The sequence below is a fragment of the Branchiostoma belcheri genome, unplaced genomic scaffold (assembly GCF_001625305.1).
Source record: "Branchiostoma belcheri isolate BF01 breed outbred unplaced genomic scaffold, Haploidv18h27 scaffold153, whole genome shotgun sequence".
Lineage (NCBI taxonomy): Eukaryota > Metazoa > Chordata > Leptocardii > Amphioxiformes > Branchiostomatidae > Branchiostoma > Branchiostoma belcheri.
Window position 1 is genome coordinate 465,753 of NW_017802969.1, and position 19,072 is coordinate 484,824.

At 41.9% G+C, this 19,072-nt stretch overlaps 1 protein-coding gene across 1 annotated transcript in view; it reads left to right on the forward strand.

The window, feature by feature from the left end:
* The first annotated feature begins 315 nt into the window (after positions 1-315).
* The window catches only part of LOC109465580 (fibrillin-1-like), a 39,051-nt gene continuing 20,294 nt past the window's right edge, over positions 316-19,072 (forward strand). The window contains exons 1-18 of the mRNA XM_019762936.1: positions 316-369; positions 4,591-4,658; positions 7,361-7,555; positions 8,601-8,789; positions 9,479-9,589; positions 10,627-10,749; positions 11,022-11,144; positions 11,629-11,751; positions 12,181-12,303; positions 13,678-13,800; positions 14,288-14,410; positions 14,745-14,870; positions 15,753-15,875; positions 16,091-16,213; positions 16,700-16,822; positions 17,299-17,421; positions 18,054-18,180; positions 18,634-18,836. Coding sequence (XP_019618495.1) covers positions 365-369; positions 4,591-4,658; positions 7,361-7,555; positions 8,601-8,789; positions 9,479-9,589; positions 10,627-10,749; positions 11,022-11,144; positions 11,629-11,751; positions 12,181-12,303; positions 13,678-13,800; positions 14,288-14,410; positions 14,745-14,870; positions 15,753-15,875; positions 16,091-16,213; positions 16,700-16,822; positions 17,299-17,421; positions 18,054-18,180; positions 18,634-18,836 — 2,254 coding nt within the window. The 5' untranslated portion in view covers positions 316-364. The remainder of the gene's footprint in view (positions 370-4,590; positions 4,659-7,360; positions 7,556-8,600; positions 8,790-9,478; positions 9,590-10,626; positions 10,750-11,021; positions 11,145-11,628; positions 11,752-12,180; positions 12,304-13,677; positions 13,801-14,287; positions 14,411-14,744; positions 14,871-15,752; positions 15,876-16,090; positions 16,214-16,699; positions 16,823-17,298; positions 17,422-18,053; positions 18,181-18,633; positions 18,837-19,072) is intronic.

The following is a 19,072-nucleotide window of genomic DNA, read 5'->3' on the forward strand; positions in this document are numbered from 1 at the left end:
TACGACATTTTGGTACAGATTGTGGCTTACCACGCTATGATGATTAACTATCTACTGTGAGGATTTAAACTGCTGTAACGTTAATGCTTTGTTAAGCTGGTGTGTTACGCCGAAAGGCGGATATACCGGCTTTACAGATACAGATACAGATAATCTTAGAAAATTGTTCGTCACGATCTGTACACAATAGCGGGCAAAATGAGCTTGACGTCACTAAAGGTGAGAGCTTACGTTTGTGAAGGTCATCCTATTTTAGTCCGAAGTCTTTAACAGAACGCCCTGTATGCCGCGCCGACGGCAGTCCAGCAAAACTACTCGTCTGAGGAGAGTCGGTTCTTCTGTAGCTCCTCAAAGAAGTGCAGCCATGGGGTGAGTACAAGTGTAACTTTTGTGTAACATCGATACAGAATGTTGCTATAACAAATTACTTCAAATTTGTGGAATGTAAGTTGCATATTCAGGTGAGTTTCATGCCCTCTTTGTTGGAGATTTGTACATTTGTGGTTAGGGCGTAGTCGTAGTTAGCAGACTGTGACAGAACCATGCAACCATGTGGGGTCGTGTGGCGTAGCGGCAGAGTGCGCGACTCGGAACTAAGAGTCCCGGGTTCGAGTCCTGACATGCCACCGATCTTGTGTCATTTTACACAACTTTCCTCACTTAGCTCAGAGTTGTCCTGCCATGTATTGTCCTGTCATGTATTTGTCCCCTGTATTGGTGACGGCATTAATATAAGTTGAAAAAAACTTGAGTGTATCGTCACCACGTCTGGTGATTACATGTTGGAATACAAAATTTAAAAAAGCATGCAACCACCGACTACCTTTTCGTAGCCTCCTTCGCAGACTTGTTGGGCGTCAACGTTATTTTTTTATGTGAGCGACGCGAGTAATTTGCGCGGCCGCGGAGGGACGATTTGCTGCCGAGGGAGTTTTTGCCGGGAGAGAAGGATTCGCGCTCCGCGTGAGCGAGAAAACTCCCTCGGCAGCAAAATCGTCCCTCTGCGGCATATTACTCGCGTCGCTCACAGAAAAAAAGAACGCCAACTCCCAACAAGTCTGCGTAGGAGGCTAGCCTTTTCGGTAACAAGACAGCAGACTTATGTACGACATATGTACAACTATTCAGAGAATTTCCTCAGTTTGCAATATGGTCCAGATCTCGCACGACGAATGTGAGAACGGCTTAAGCTCGTAGGGCTATGAACTCGCACTGGCAGTTTTTTTTAAATTTTTTACTTAGTGGTCGCCACGTAACACGGCCATTAGGCCACTTCAATGTTGGTTAACCACCGGAATGGTATCACCTGAATGGCATTACCACCTGAATGGTTACGGGTTACCGAGTAGAACTGTAACAGCAACTCTTCTCCCTGAGTCAGAAACATCAAGATTGAGACCAGCCCAATTTCTCACAAGTAGTGAGGACTAACTGACCCAATAGGAGAAGCAGGGGTTACGAGGCTGGGGAAATTCCATAATGGTTTGTTCCACTTTCACTCACGTGGGTTCTTTAACGTGCTTGAGGTGTGTCTCTCCTCAAACATGGAATATGTTAGTAGTTAATACCATTTTGCAGCAGATTATGAGAAATGTAAACTCAAACATGAACCATCGGAACCCCTTCGTCACTTTTTTTCCGGACTGGTGTGTGCACCGTTGAGCAAAGGGATTGTAGTGCCTAGTTAATACCTTTAAAAATCCCATTTTTCTCTTGAAATTTTGGTCCATTTTGGAGATTTTTGGGCTGGAAGGCACAGGTAGGGTCTAAACATTCCTACGTTGGTCAGGTTTTGTTTATTTCACCAGTTTAGTGGGTGTAATGAGAGATGTGAGTGGTTAGGTCTTGTCTAGCCAGGCGGATGGATACCATGAAAAATTAGGTCAAAGTTGAGGTTTTGTCACTATCATCAGCTGTGGCGGGAATTGGGATGGTTGACCCCCTGTTTCCTTTCCATTTTTGGGAATCAGACCCTTGTGGCTACTTGGTGCAGAAAAAAAATTGAGATTGAAATATGGGCAAGTACTTTCATGAGGACTTATAATACTCGTAGTGTATTTAAGCATTTGTTCCTATGGCCAGATCTAATAGTACTGTCTGCCCCAAAGCATCGAGCACGATAAAGAACGGACTGATCGACTATAGTTTGCTCCTGTCAAAGCCTTGGGAACATCACCGGCTTGTGTCTTCTGTACCTTCGGGCCCTGGCACACTTCTGCATATAGTCACTGCGTGCGAGTTGCGCATGGACAATTCTTCCATACGCAGCGCAGCAGGCATAATTTTGCACATTTCTGCCACACTAGGCTACGTACAGGTCAAAACAAAACAGGAGGAACATATGTATATACAAAATAAAACTAGCTATCATTAGATAAATTCAACTTCTTGCTTTTCAGTTACAGTACAGATAAAAGAACGGATGTATAAGGCCAAGGACAGCGATGTTTGTGCTACCCAGTAATTACCCAGACAATGATAGAATCAAGACGTAGATATTATAGTTGCCACGTCGCACAGCAGTAGCTAGTTATCCGGATCGTTCTTTGTCACCCCCTAGGAAAGAAAAAACAATTTACGCCAAGCTGTTATATACTAAAAGTACCCTTTTTAACCCTTGTCATACTGGCGGTGAAGCAGCGAAAGCTCAAATCAGGAACTAAGGCCACATCGCCTTAATTTTATGGATGACATCCTCTGAAGACCCCCAAACAAGTGCTCGCGGGCGAATAAAAAATATCAGGCGCAAAATAAAAATCCTATTAAACCACAGGAATACAAAGCTGGTATCCTGAATTTGCTGGATGTTAACACCGGCTCCGTACTGTCGCTAACTACCATGGACTATCCATGCCTAGAGCCAGGTCAGAGCCTCGGAGGACGGTTTTTTTTTTTGAGAACAGGCGAAAATCAATGCACGCGTGGATGTCATCCATGAAATTAAGGCGGTGTGGCCTAAGAATGTGGAACAATAGCGCGGGTGTGCAATTACCTCCATTCTGTCTATAGTGAAAAGATTTTATCTTCTGGTCGAACCCATGCCTTTTTTGTTCACATCACGCAATGCCTCGCTGTTTGAAAGTGGGCTATGATGAAAGCTACAGAGTACAAATGTTTCCCTGTGATGTTAACGTTGTGTGGATGATCTTTTCATTATGCTACTTATGCTACATAAGCACACAACAACATTTACTCAAGACTATACACACAATGAAAATTCTTTCATTTCTCCCCCTTTTTTTCAAAGAAAACTTTGCTTGACAACGATATCAACAACAATTTTGTCTTTGTTAGGCCACACCGACTTAATTTTATGGATGACATCCGCGCGCATTGATTTTCGACTGTCGCCCCCAAAAGAAAAGATCACCTCCACCGAGGCTCTGGCCTGGCTCTAGGCCTCGTACATGGTAGTCAGCGACAATACGGAGCCGAGCACCCAGGCTATCGAATTCGAAGCTCCACGACTCAAGAACTCAGTACATAAGTACAGTACCGATTCATAAATGCCGCAAAAAGCCAGCATATCGTATACGTCGCTAAGTACTGTCGCGAATTCACAATACCAGCTTTTTATTCATGTGGTTTAGCAGCATTTTAATTTTTGGCCAGAATTTTTCGGTGTGTCCTTATGCACAGACGTCATTGTTGTTGACGTGCCCTGCCTGTAATTTATGTTATCAACTGGTAGAATCACATCTCATTATCTAAATTGACGTGTTTACCTTTGACGTCCGTACTACATTGTAAGTACAGTTAAGCTCATTTTCCCCTCCTTTCATGGGCCCGGCCTTTTAACTGCATTCCATTCTTGTGGCCTGTATTTAACCCAGTGGGTATGTGTGTACAATAAAGGTCTTCATTCAGTAATTGAAAAGAACATTATATTGACATGACAAATGACATTAATACTGGTAAATGGTAAATCTCCGAGCAGATATTCGGGCCGAAGTTGTAACATTTTCCTATGAGAAAACAGAGTTGACGTAATTTCAAACATCTTGCATTTTATTTTTTACTTCATCCAAGAAGCGAGACTAAACCTTCCATGAAGATAATGTTACTCTTATACTGTTACCGATTATATTCTCATGTAAAAAAAATGCAGTCTTATAGTATTGTTGTTGTCATATATTGTATGCTGTACGACTGTCGAGTTCATTCACTCATTCATCACATCACATCAGAATGCACCAATTTCACACTTCCCATAATGCCTAGTAAAGGTCACGGATATGACGTAAGACCACCTCCTCCCCCTTCCTCGATGATATATTTCCAACAAGTTCTATCGACAAACTGGTCAACTATTGTTTTGAATTATTTCTCTAGTATAAAGCGCATGCCATAATTGCATTTTTGTTGGAATTAGAGAAAATGACGCACCTTCTTTAGAGAAAATGACGTACTTTCTATCGTTCTAATATACTAGAGAAATAATTCAAAACAATAGTTGACCAGTTTGTCGATAGAACTTGTTGGAAATATTACATCGAGGAAGAGGGTGGTCTTACTTCATATCCGTGACCTTTACTAGGCATTATGGGAAGTGTGAAATTGGTGAATTTAAAATACTTCTAACGTTTTCAGGGTCAACCTCTGCGTTCTGATTCCCATTGCCCTGGTGGTCCTCCATGGGACATCTGTCTCTGGTGCACGTAAGTTATTTAATCAATAGTATTCATTAATCAATTGATCAGATAATCAATTTAACTAGAAAGGCATTTTCTGGGGCGTCCTCATTTACTTTTTACCTTCGCCAAGAAGGTTATGTTTTCCATAGCGTTTATGTGTATGTATGTGGTTTAGCACGATAACTCAAGAAGCTTTTGATGGGTTGTTATGAAACTTGGTGGGTGGGTGGCTCTTTATTAGATCTAGAAATGATTAGATTTTGGGACCCCTGGCGGCTTTTTTAGGTATTGCAGCAAAACTTCCGGTTTTGATATCTCGTGATGTAGGCATGCTAGGGTCACGGATTTTTGGTGGACAATAGATGTTCGGTTGGGTGGACAGCCGTTTAGGTGGCTGATTCCTTTGTGGCCCCCCCTCCCCTCGCCCTACCCCCCCCCCCCGCCCGTACCCTCCTCACGTCTTGGTTTCCTTGTGGCCATCCCTCCAGCGTCTTTGTCCTGGTTCCGAACGTGTGACTAGTTCCTTGTATTCTCCTGTGTTCTCCCCTTTATTACTTTCCCCTGCTTACGTGGCATCCCTAATTACCACCTGTCTGGATTCACCTGTGCTACATTGATTGGTTTACGCCGTCTCTACTTACGCGGGGGATTACTTGATTAAAATATGGCTCTATCTCAATCAAGTATCCCTCCGCTATTGTGTAGAGACGTCTCACATGTTAGGTATGGGGATTGATATCGGGTGGAAGTGGGACGTTTCTGCACCTCCTCCGTCTTCCTCTTCACATCTATCCTTCCGTGTCCCCGGCGTCCCCTTCACCTCCTTCCCCACCTCCTCCCTTTTCCCCAAACCTTATTCTTTAATACTCCCCAAACCTTATCCTTACTACCCAAACCTTATCCTTACTACCCAAACCTTATCCTTACTACCCAAACCTTATCCTTCCATCCTTATTCTTGCTCCCAGCCTTATCTTTGCTTCCCCAACTTTCCTGGATTCCCAAACCTTCTTCATGATACTAGTACTCCCAAACGTAAGTATTTGGTCGTTTTCAGCATTGGACCACAAAATTATTAACTGTTCCCCTATGCGTTCGTCCCTCTGGGACGGGACCTACAGCGCTGACGCGCCTCCCCTCCATGTCTACCCAATAGTTAGTTGGGAGGTGTGTTGGGAGGCTGGTTTTAGTCCCTTACCCCTATCTCCTAAGGCAGTAGCACGAACTGGTGACGAAAGTAATGACGTCAGAACGTGTATGTCCATGTGGACCGCTAGAGTTAGTATTAAACCATTAAACCCTGGAGAGGAGGCGTGTCAGCACCCCAGGTACTGAGGCTCAGAATGATCTGGTCGCCAGAGTGCATGACTACCTCGTTTAATAGAAGCTTTAGATGTTGACTGACAGTGCTTCTTGTTGTATTATTATTTCTTTACGTCCGGTTGCGATTTCTGTCTTCCCTTTTCGATTCACCACGGAAAGGCGTTGACCTAACGCCATACAATACAATAAAATAAATGCAAGGTAATACCATGTGGGTATGTGGCGGTATGACTTGGCTTAGATGTGTTCCTATCGTCTTATCGTTCGAGAAGTTCCAGGTAGCAATCGGGTTCAAAAATCAACGTTTCAAACGTGGGTTTCATACGCGTACCAATTCCATCCATTCCCCGATACCGGAGTCCAAGTCCTCCATTACTAATGACGTGGCCAAATTCCGTCCATTCCACAGTACCGGACTCCAAGTCCTCCATTACCAATTACGTGGCCAAATTCCATCCATTCCACAATTGTTGTCAATAATACCGGACTCCAAGTCCCCCATTACTAATGACGTGGCCAAATTCCCCATTACAATGTCAAATTCCGTCCATTGCCAGTACGAACCGAGCCACATACCTAAGCGAAAGGCGGTAACAATACTACAATATATGTACAAGGGGACATAGCTGACGAGAGACTAAGCACAATCACATAATAGTTGTTGGGTAAAATACCATCGGTACATGGTGCATGTAGTGCATCCGATGGTGGTGCCTGGCGCGGAGCCCCCGTTGGCTGACATAGGTCGCCTGGCTGTTGCGGGACCAGGGAGCGAGTCGGAACTGGGGCCTTCGGCGGCAGGGCTTGCGCTCCCTGTGGCGGCGGCTGAGGCGGGACCGTCGGCGGGGCAGGCGACTGGGGCTGTTCTCGCGGCACCTGGGCCAAGTGGGTTCGTATCGACGTGGACGCTGAGTCATCCCTCCAGCGTCTTTGTCCTGGTTCCGAACGTGTGACTAGTTCCTTGTGTTCTGCTGTGTTCTCCCCTTTATTACTTTCCCCTGCTTACGTGGCATCCCTAATTACCACCTGTCTGGATTCACCTGTGCTACATTGATTGGTTTACGCCGTCTCTACTTACGCGGGGGATTACTTGATTAAAATATCTATAAATCTGCTGTATTCCATAAAAGGCCTATGGAACCCTTCTGACATCTGTAATTGAGAATGAGAGGAACATCTGCATATTTAGATTATGTAAATGAAGACCTAATTTGCATAATTAATGGCAAGTTGCTATAATTCCCTAGTGGTAACTGCTAGGCAGTTCATACTTGCCACATTTGGAAGCGAAGGTGAACATCAATAAACATAATTTATTCAAACCATAACTCCATTTGCATTATTTATGAGGAACTTAAGTTTGCGATGTGCTCGTAATTTTGCAGATAATTTGGTATTTTCCAGCAAGGTGCCCGCCTCTGACTCTAGCGGACACAACATCATCCTGCACCAAAGCACCCAACAGTAACGGCTACCCCAAAGGCACGATCTGCACTTTCGCGTGTAGGTCAGGGTGCGTCAGGGACTCAGGGGCAAGAGAGAGGGAGTGTAAAATCCGGCCTATCCGCTGGGCTGGTGGACGCGGCCTGGAGTGCTTGTGTGAGTACATGTAATAAATGGTTTATTGGCCAAACATCACCCGTGCAATCGCAGCCTTATAGTGCTGAATTGATGCAGGGTTTACAATCAGATGATACAAATTGTAACAATACACATAATAATACAAACAATACACATGATAAATATTTGTTCCACATTGTGGAACTACCGCAAGAGTCTGTGCGGCTGCCATTCGGCGCCACAAGGTGACCTCAATACGACTTTCCCCAACCGAAGTTAGGTACCCATTCACACCTGGGTGGAGTGAGGAAAGTCGTGTAAAGTGCCTTTCCCAAGGGCACAACGTCGGGGCGCATGTTCAGACATGTACCGGGTATGACTCGGGATCGAACTCGGGTCTCCCGGTTCACAGTCGAATGATCTACCACTACGCCACCCAACGCCATGTACTTAACTTTCAAGTATCCATTTTCTGTGTAGGATTGTTTCTGTATTCTTGTAGCTAGCACTAAACTATATCAGCCCCGATGTCACACATTAACGTATATTGCCTCGGGCTACCTCCCGAACACTGCTGAACTCGGCCATGGTTAGGAGTAGGTCGGGAGTAGGTCGGGAGTAGGTCGGGAGTAGGTCGGGAGTGGTCGGCTGTAGTTGGCTGGTGTTCAGTGCGGTCGACTACTGTTCGCTCGCGCCAGATGAATGTTTAGAAATGTTTGCAGTCGTGCTTGGTGTGTGGTTGGGAGTAAAGTTTGACTGAAATTTGATTCGATTCATATGGAAATGTAGGCCTGGCCTAAGTCGATCTGATCAGACTATTTCCGAACGTCAGCCAACTTTGGTTTGTTGGTGATCGGGGGAAGATTCTAAATATGTGACAAGGACGACTTTATATACACTTCTGGGGTGCCATAGTCTTACCTGTAGTTTGTAAATGTAGGTACTAGTATTACGATATGCCATGTGTCTGGGAATGAATAAAATGGGTATTAACGTAAACATTAGGAAAATTAGACAGCGTTCTTAGACACCAACAACGTGTTTTGTAAGATTTCATCAACCGTTTTTTATTTAATCCCCACAGGTAACCCATGCAGTACAACTCCCAGCCACCCCGAGGGTTACCCCAGAGATTGCGGTGGCAGCAGCGCCCCCTATCCTGCCGGCCATACCTGCACCTTCGCCTGCCCGGAGAATTACTACCAGATCGGAGGCGATGAGGACATACTGTGTAATAATGGAGAATGGAAAGGAACCGATCTAGTGTGTGAATGTAAGTTTTTCCACTTATGTCTCCAACATAGTGTGGCGTCGGTGGTGCAACGGTTAGAGCGTTGGACTCGGAACCGAGAGGTCACGGGTTCGATACTCACCGTGGCCCGACGTTGTGCCCTTGTGAAAGGCACTTTACACGACTTCCCCACCATGTACGGTGGAGTGACGCCCACCGAGCCTCTTAGGCTAATCTGTCTAACTGTGTGCCAAAAACACACTACGGATTTGGTGTGCCGATGTGTCAACATCTGCACATTTGCGACCAAGAGCCGTTATTTTTTTTCTCCAATATTGCTCAACATAGGATTGGCTGTCACAAACTATAGAAACCGTGAGATTCTAAAAAAAATTCTATTGACCAGAGGGTTTGCTTATTTTTTCCAGAGCTAATTCAGGACAAATAGCACTTCTTGATTGTATGTTCATATGCGTAATTCACTATACACTAAACTATCAGCTTCTATGTCAGTCACACATACACACACACACACACACACACACACACACACACACACACATACACACACAATCAGACAAACACACACACAAACACACACATAAACACACATTGCAATATGGCAAACTATCTTCCCTTGCAGATTTTGGTTCACTTACATGTAGGTACATTGACACTGACTTACATGTAGATATTAGACATGATGACATCTTTTTCCGTTGAAATGATAGTTGACGACTGCCATTCCGACCCATGTGAAAACGGTGGCACCTGTACTGACGGCATAGATACCTACACCTGTGAATGCACACCTGGATGGACCGGAGACAACTGTACAGTAGGTACGTTTTAGGCCTTGTTCATATGAAACCATCCAAACCGCGATTTGGGTAACTCGCATTCCTCACATCTGGTACACGTGCCATACATACCTTTTAAACCGTGCCCGATCACGATTCTCCGAAACTGCATTCATTGTTGTTTTATGAAAACACGCAAGGTAGCGTGTTATTATTGTCAGAGGTCAACGACCTGCTTGCTGGTGCCCCCCTCCCAGCGTATCTCGGCCGAATGCCGACGTGGTCCCGCCAGAGGCGGTGAAGCTCGCCCTAGAACGGACACATTATTTGACCATTACTTCTCTTTAAGTTGCTGCCACGTAAATTTGGTATTGAATATAAATAAAGAAATATTTCCCCGTAATCCATGACCGAGTGAAGTCACATTGAAATCACATTGAGTTCAGGCGCAAATCGCGATGCGGGAAAACCGATTCGAAACTGCCTCTAGAAGTGGTTTGGGATCGAGGCGCTTTCAAAGTGATTTGGAGCGTTCAGATGGAGCCACTTGGAACCGGTTTCGGGGTAAACCGCATGTAAAGCATCTTCACTAACTTCATGTGAACAGGGCCTTACCTCCATATGTCAGCTTTCATTGATAATGCTATTTTACAGCTATTGCCATGTGATAGGCAGTCCTAAGTGAGATGGTAATATTCAATCCGGCTTTCCTGACTTGCTGGCGTTTCCTGACTTGCCGGCGTTTCATGATGTGAAATACTTGTTTCTTATGTTTGCCAGAAGGAAATACATTGTTATTGCCCTTTTCCTCTTCTTCTTCAAAGAAACAATTTAATAACCTGGACCTTAAATAAAACGGCTGTCAACATGGTAACTGGCTCTGTAGCAGATGTTGGTGTTGGTGTTGGATTACATTATGTAGCAAGTTGCAGGACAGAGTTAGATGGGCTTAGATAGGCATTTGCTTTGCAAATTTTCCCTTTCTAGTTCCCACATACATGTGTGTTTTGGGAAGGGGGGATCCTAACAAAATATACCATGTATCAAACCGTTACAAGCGACAGATATACATTTTTCAGATGTCGACGAATGCATAACCAACAATGGTGGATGTGAGCATACCTGCACGAACAATGTGGGCAGTTTTGAATGTTCTTGTGATGACGGCTATGTCTTGAATGCAGACGGCTTGAACTGTGATGGTGAGTCGCCACAATGGGCTAAGTACAGATCACAACAAAGCATGATGAACAAATCAACTAGTTATAGACAGATAAATTCGGCTTTTTAGTTGTAGGGGAGATAAGAAAACAAATGTTAATTGAAATTAATTATCCAAAGATAACCACACAATATAGATAAATCAATACATATCTGAATAAAAACTTATCACTTTAAAGGAGTACATACATGTATACAAGTATTTTGCAGCACAGAGCATTACAGAATCTTTAAAAAGTATGTCCTTTTTCAGATATCGACGAATGTTTGACTGACAATGCTGGATGTGAGCAGATTTGTATCAACAATAATGGCAGTTTTCAGTGCTCGTGTTGGACGGGCTATAGCTTACATGCCAACGGCTGGGCCTGTGCCGGTGAGCCCATTTACTGAAATAATGTTTTGCCATTCTACCCACCCTTTCAGTAAAGCATGTACAGACTGAAACTACCATTATACATTTTTTGTATATGTAACACAAAAGGTCCACTGCAGCGACATAGGGACCCCCCACGAGGCCCGTTTTCAAACTTGACCTTGGCTTCTACAATGGTAGCTTGCCTACCAAAAATCATGAACATCTATTTAAATATACTCGCGTTATTTTGCTAAGAAGCCACAAACACAAAAGGTGCACTAACGTGACGTACATTTGTTTCTAAGCATGGTATGGCTGTTATTCATTGTAATGAATACAAACGTAAATACATAAGTAGACGAATACCATTCCTATTATTTCTCATTTTAGGGAGTTTAAATATTTATGATGATGATGAAATATTTATCTTTTTATTAGGAAAATAATACAAAGTGTAGAATGTTTTTAAGTATGGCTTAAGGTCTGTCATTTTATTTTTGAGATGTTGACGAGTGTACCCCCTACAACGGTGGATGTGAGCAGATCTGTATCGACTTGGATGGAGCCTGGGAATGCGACTGTTATGTTGGCTACGTCTTAAATGCAAACGAGACGAACTGTGATGGTGAGACGTGTTGTTTATAGATACAAGTAACATACTGCAGCTGGTCTTCCACACTATTCTCGCTACCAGAAAACAATTTTTAAGACTCCGTAAATAACTTCATCAGGTTGGTAAACGACTGAATAGCAAAGTTCTTTTATCATGCACAACCATTTATTTTTCATGAGCCGACGTTTCGATGACCGTCTGTAATCTTCATCAAGGCAATTCTGATTGGTTTACTGTGCACTGACACTCATGAAAAATAAATGGTTGTGATAAAAAGAACTTTGCTATTCAATTTTTAAGACTATTATGATGTTAACCCTGGCAGAAGGAAACATTTGCGCTCTGTCTTGTCTTCTGTTTCTCTTTCTGTTGCTTTTTCGTACCTTACATACTGATTTGTCTTCTATTGTCAAGACAATAATGTAGAGCTATATTTTTCAGATGTCAACGAGTGCGAGAGTGACAATGGTGGATGTGAGCATAACTGTACGAACACTGTCGGCAGTTTTGTATGTTCCTGCGATGTTGGCTATGCCTTGAGTGGTGACGGCTTGACCTGCGATGGTGAGTCTCATTTGTATAATTGTAAAACTAGAGAAGAAAAAGGTGTTTTGTCATACAGCCCATATACGCTTTCAGTACTCTAATCAATTTGTATAATTTGTACCGAAGGATGACAGACATTTTGTTTTAGATATTAGATAAAACAAGTGCATATTAGATGGAAACATTACTGACAGAATATCTGACATCATGAATTGCTCCTCAAATGCAGTGGAAGACGAAATTCATTTCATCTCTAAATGTCCATTTTATGATGACATCAGAAAACAATTATTTACCACCGTGTCCAAAATGCTCCCTTACTTCCCCACCATTCCCTACCACACAAAAAAATTTTACTACTAAAATCAAAGAACCCACATATTATAGAAGAAGTGGGTAAATTTGTCTTCCATTGCCTAAAAAGAAGAAGTCAAACCCAGTAAAACTAGTACCATGTATGTTGTAGAATATAGTATAATGTTAGACGTAGATATAGCACATACCAATGTATTTTCTTTCTTATTTTGTTTGTAACTGCAATTAGCCCTCGGGCAAGTATTTGCAATAAACTTTTAAAACTTATTTAACAATTGCAAGAGCTAACGTTTCAACGACGGTCTATCATCGGTCTGTCATCATGCTAATGTAACTAGACCACTGTGTACTGGAGCTAGGTGGTACTGCTGAAGCCTCGGTCACAACCCGCCGTACCTGCTTTTTGTCCGTACGTTTTTTGGGGAGGCCACGTCTGCTACGTTTTTCTGTAAACGTAGGGAAGGACTGGCGTCGACGCACGTCACTTGCACGTCACTCGCAAGGTGTAAGAGTGGGGTCTGCACGCGACGTCTAGCTGTGAGCGGTTGCGTGCATCGTACGTTGCGCACGTGGTACGTTAGTTGTACGTGCTTACAACGTACGATCTATGTGCGATTGCAACTTTACCGTAAGGAGGCCGTACTCACACGCGCTTCGTCGCTCATACTTGCACGTACGGGTGGTGAATCCGCAGATCGCACGTAGAAAAAGTTTTACATGCACTTAAAGTTCTACGGCGTGTCTGCGTGCTCCCAAATCCGTAGGATTCCGTACGGTGGCGGTACTCACCACGCACAGATGCCCTACGTTTGCCCACGTTTTTGCACGTAGACAGCACGCAGAAGCACGTACGGCGGGTTGTGACCGAGGCTTAATTGTGACATACATAGATTTTGTTTCAACAATAGTGAGATATATGTTTACTAAGCAGTTTTAAATGTAATGTATTGTTATTTACAATATATACTGTTAAGCAACAACACTGAGCTAAAGCGATGCCAAATTTAATGTCTGTTATGTCCTTTGTTGTCAGAAAAGTATAGCAGAGAGCATGCAAGTGTTCATTTCATTTTTCAGATGTGGACGAATGTGTAACAGACAATGGTGGATGTGATCAAAACTGTACAAACAATGTCGGCAGTTTTGAATGTTCTTGTGATGACGGCTATACCTTGAATGTCAACGGCTTGAACTGTGATGGTGAGTCGTATTTATTTCTACATTTATATTACAGTCAATGTTTTCCCATGCTGTCCACACCTTCAGTGAACTATAAGTTGTACCCAACGATGACATGGTTGTTTTCTGTCGAAATGGAAAGGAAAGGAAGGAAAGGTCTCCCGTGCCCTTATGCAGAGCGTAGGATGTTGCCCATCTCCATTTCGTAGCCCTTGGGCGACACACAATTGTGCAATGCACTACAGCAGGGGGCTAGTCCGCTGGTAGTGCTGTGTGTTTCACCTTCCCACACTCTTTCTCATATGTGCTAAGCAGAGAAAGAAGTGTGTACCATTTTTAAAGTCTTTGATATGACCCGGACGGGGTTTGAACTCACGACCTCCGGTTACAAAGCGAGCACTCTACCAATTGAGCTATTGTGCCGGTCATAAAATGTCGAAATGACTAAACCTAAAAGCAAAAATACTTTAAAGAAGGACAAAATTGCAGCTTGTGTTTGTTTTTCCAGATATCGACGAATGTGACACTGACAATGGTGGATGTGCGCATACCTGTGCGAACACTGACGGCAGTTTTGAATGTTCTTGTAACGTCGGCTATGCCTTGAATGGTGACGGCTTGGCCTGTGATGGTGAGTCGTTTGCTTACCAGTAGGAGTCAAATTTTTCTTTTACCTAACTACCAACCGTTACACTTATAGAGAACTATTCACTCTAATATTCGTATGCATGCATGGCACGTTTGTTTTCTCATTGCAATAAATTGAAGCGGAATAAATAATTACTAGGTTTTCAGCAAACTAACTAATGCAAAGATTCCATTTTTTCCTTGTATCTTCTGAAAACTAGTATACTTGTACATGAACGTGTTATTGTCGTTAAATTTTCTTTCTAACAGTGAATGTTTTGCCATTTCTTTTTAACAGTGAATGTTTTGCCATGCTTTTTAACGTGTTTTTTTTTCAGATGTCGACGAATGTGAAACCGGTAATGGCGGCTGTGCTGACAGCTGTGACAACACGGTGGGCAGTTTCACGTGCAGTTGTGGCGACGTCGGTTATCAACTAAATGTCGACGGACTTGCATGTGACGGTAATTATGGTTTCACCACTATGTGGTGACGTCATATTGTTTTTCCTCACGTTTCTTCTTCTTCTTCTTCTCCTCCTTCTCTTGCCATTTCTTTAATTTGAATCAACTCCTTCATTTTGGGGCCAAATAACATGAAATTTGGCATGAAGGTAGAGTGGGCAAATACCGCCAGGTGTTTTTTTCTTCATTTTTTTTGTGATACAGGCTTTTAAAATGGTTTTATTTGAGCTTTTTGGCTGTGTTATAGAAAATGCACTATATATAACAGTGTGTTACCATATTTGGGCACGAGTCATCAGAAGGGCATACAGAGCAAGCAACCAATAGGCATGCAGCTTTCCTCTATTCTTCTTGCTGATTGGCTGTTCGTATTTGATTGGGTTAACTCGATTAGTACCTGTACAAACCTATGCCATACTGACAGTATTAACTGCATTCAAGTGTGCTGGTAGATATGTCAAGCTTTCCTGCTCCAGCGTTGGAATGCAGGGCATAAACGCTTCCTTTTATCTTTAAAATCAACAGTTTGCATTATGCAATAAAAAATCCTAACCAATAATGTAGGGGATAACTATCCAACTGTTGTCACTTCACACTATAGTTATATCAATGTAAAGAATTGTTTTCCCTTGTATTTCTCCTTCTTTCCATGCCATGTCGTGAAATGCGGTGAAGCCATGCTGAATTTTCTCCAAAGCAAATGTCGCTCTGTCTTTCTAGTTAACATTTCGTTTTTCATGCTAACCACATGTTTAACTTGTGTTCAAAGATGATATACAAGTAACAAGCTGATAAGTTGATAATGCATTGCTGACATACCTTTCAAGACATACTGATTTGTTTTCTATTGTCAAAACAATAATATAGAGCTGTATTTTTCAGATGTCAACGAATGTGACACTGACAATGGTGGATGTGATCAGACCTGTGAGAACACTGACGGCAGTTTTGTATGTTCTTGCGGTGACGGTTACACCTTGAATGGCGACGGCTTGAACTGTGATGGTGAGTCTCATTCGCGTTCCAGACAAAAAAAGTTTTTGTCATATTGATTCAAGTTTGATGCTTGTTGCTTTATGGAAATGAATCATAAATAGATAAACACATACAGATATAAGTATTACGTTTAGTTTTAAGTTTAGAGTCACGCAACACACACTTCCAGCAAACGTCTTGATATTTTTTCCTTCCCTGCACAATGATTTGCCGATGGTTTGCAGACATCAACGAATGTGACACCGACAATGGAGGATGCGCGCAAACGTGTACAAACAATGTCGGCAGTTTTGAATGTTCTTGTGATGTCGGCTATACTTTGAACCTCGACGGACTTGACTGTGATGGTGAGTCCAATTGTTTTGTCATGTTACCCTTAAGCTCAAACCGATTCACAACAACGCCATGCTTGTTTTGTTTTGTTTTCTACAGAAGAAGAAGAAGTTTATTGTACGACAATTGTACAGGAACATTGTATGGCAAATAGGTAACAATAAGTAGCATAGTAAAATAGATAGGTATAGAATAAACTTAGGTATAGAAACAACTTATATATAGAAAAGAAATAATCAAAAGTTAGCATAGGCTTTACAATCAGACGGACTTATTTATGGTACATGAGACAGCAAATCGGTATTGTTTCTAATAACAAAACAGTCTTTTATGTATTTACCTATTTTTGCATTGTGTGGGCTGTTGCATTTAAATATATAATCAAATCTATCTGTAGCAATTGTAGTCTATTGAAATCTGTCGTATTTGAAGTGAGAATTTATAAAATTTACATACTAGTATACATGTAGTATAGGGCTTGACGGGTTTATTTCTTTCAGATGTGGACGAATGTTTAACAAACAACGGTGGATGTGATCAGAACTGTGCGAACACTGACGGCAGTTTTGTATGTTCTTGTGGTGAAGGCTACACCTTGAATGTCGACGGCTTGAACTGTGATGGTGAGTCTCTCAGACAAAAAACGTTTTTGTCATGTTGATTCAAGTTGGATGCTTGTTACTCTATGTAAATGAATCATAAATAGATAAACACATACAGATTTAAGTATTACGTTTAGTAAGTATTGAATTTTTGTTCTCTCCTTGGGAAAATAGTACAGAGCATGCTATGATTTTGATTTGATTTGATTTTGATTTATTGAAATTGCAACAGTGCAATACACGCGGAACAGAGGCAGCTGTTGCTGGTGTTGTGTCCCGCACATAGAAACGAATACTGGACAGACAATACTCATTTTCACTTGAGTCTAGTGGGGAAAGTCGTGTAAAGTACCTTTCCCAAGGGCACAAGATCGGTGGCATGTCAGGACTCGAACCCGGGACCTCTTGATTCCGAGTCGCGAACGCTGCCGTTGCGCCACACGACCCCACGAATGTTGGACGAAATGAGTTGAAGAACTTGATGTAATTTTTTTCAGATGTCAACGAATGTAACACTGACAATGGTGGATGTAATCAGACCTGTACAAACAATGACGGCAGTTTTGAATGTTCTTGTGATGTCGGCTATACCTTGAATGTTGACGGCTTGGCCTGTGATGGTGAGTCCGATTGCAAAGTTTAAGTCAAAAAGTGTTTTGTGATGATATCGTCTATTTCAGTATATTATAAAAGGGTGATGTTTGAATCCAAGAATGAAACAACTGCTTCTGTAATATATAGATAACTAAAGGCATAAATAGATGACTGCATTATTGAAACATAAGTTGCCCTTTTGAGGCTTAACATCCGTGTCCATAATGTCACCAGGGTCGATAATATCACCACCTTGAGAAACAGTGTGCTTTAAGATATTTTTACTGCAACATACTTTTGGTATACACTCCTTCACACATCAAATGTACATACCTAGGGTATGTTGCAGTAAAAATATCTTAAAGCACACTATTTCTCAACGTTACGATATTATGGACCCTGGTGATATTATGGACACGGATGTTACATATATTTCTTTTGTTTCCAGGAAAATTATATAACTTAATTATATTAATTATATATAAATTATATAAATAGATAATAATAGTTATATGATTTGATGAACGTCAAACATCCAGGTGATGAGGTGCACAAAAACAGTTACTCACTGGATAGATTTTATCTGTCTAGTGGCCTTCAAGTTGGTAATTTTTCTTGATTAAAAGATTTCGTGATCATGAGTTTTATTTCTCTTTAGATATCGACGAATGTGCAACAGAAAACGGTGGATGCAATCAGACCTGTGCGAACACTGACGGCAGTTTTGAATGTTCTTGTAACGCCGGCTATACCTTGAATGTTGACGGCTTGGCATGTGATGGTGAGTCCGATTTACTTCTTTCACATCTTATTAATGAATGAATAAATGAATGAATGACGACCTTTATTGCGCATTTTTGCCACTCTGGGCTAAGTACAGATCAAAACAAGACATGATGAAAAGATATATACAAAATAAAACTAGCTATCATTACATAAATTGAAGTTGTTCTCGCTTTTCAGTTATAGTGGAGATAAAGGAACAGATATGTTTTTCGATGGAAGGTTTGTCAAGTCGCATTAATAATATTAATTTTTCTACAGTGCTCAAGTGTATAAAGTAAGGAAATATGTTAACGTCTTCCTCTATTTATGAAAATAATACCCGGCATTACAAACTTTTAAGCACAGTTGCCGTCTTCAGATGTCAACCATTGATAATGTTATTGGATGCGAGCACTAAAGTTTCTTTTCTGAACAAAATATAATATAGAGCATAAAAGAGTTCTAAGCATAAGTTCATTTCCAGATATCGACGAATGTGACGCCGGCAATGGCGGATGTGCGCAAACGTGTACAAACACTGTCGGCAATTTTGAATGTTCTTGTAACGCCGGCTATGCCTTGAATGTTGACGGCTTGGCATGTGATGGTGAGTCCGATTTACTTCTTTCACGTCTTATTATCAATGTCTTAAACGTCGATGGCATGTCCTGTGATGGTAAGTCGCATCTATCAATACTAGGCATGCGTCAGATGACTTTACATGCTACCCACCCTTTCGGTAACCTACACAGTTTGAATGTGAATTCTAGAATAATTCTATTATTATTGCAATAAATAGATGAATAAATAAATAGGTTGACTGTAAATCGACTTGTTTGTTTGGAGGCGCAGTAGTGTTTAAATCAATAGACTTGTTTGTTTGGAGGCGCAGTAGTGTTTAACTTTTTTAAA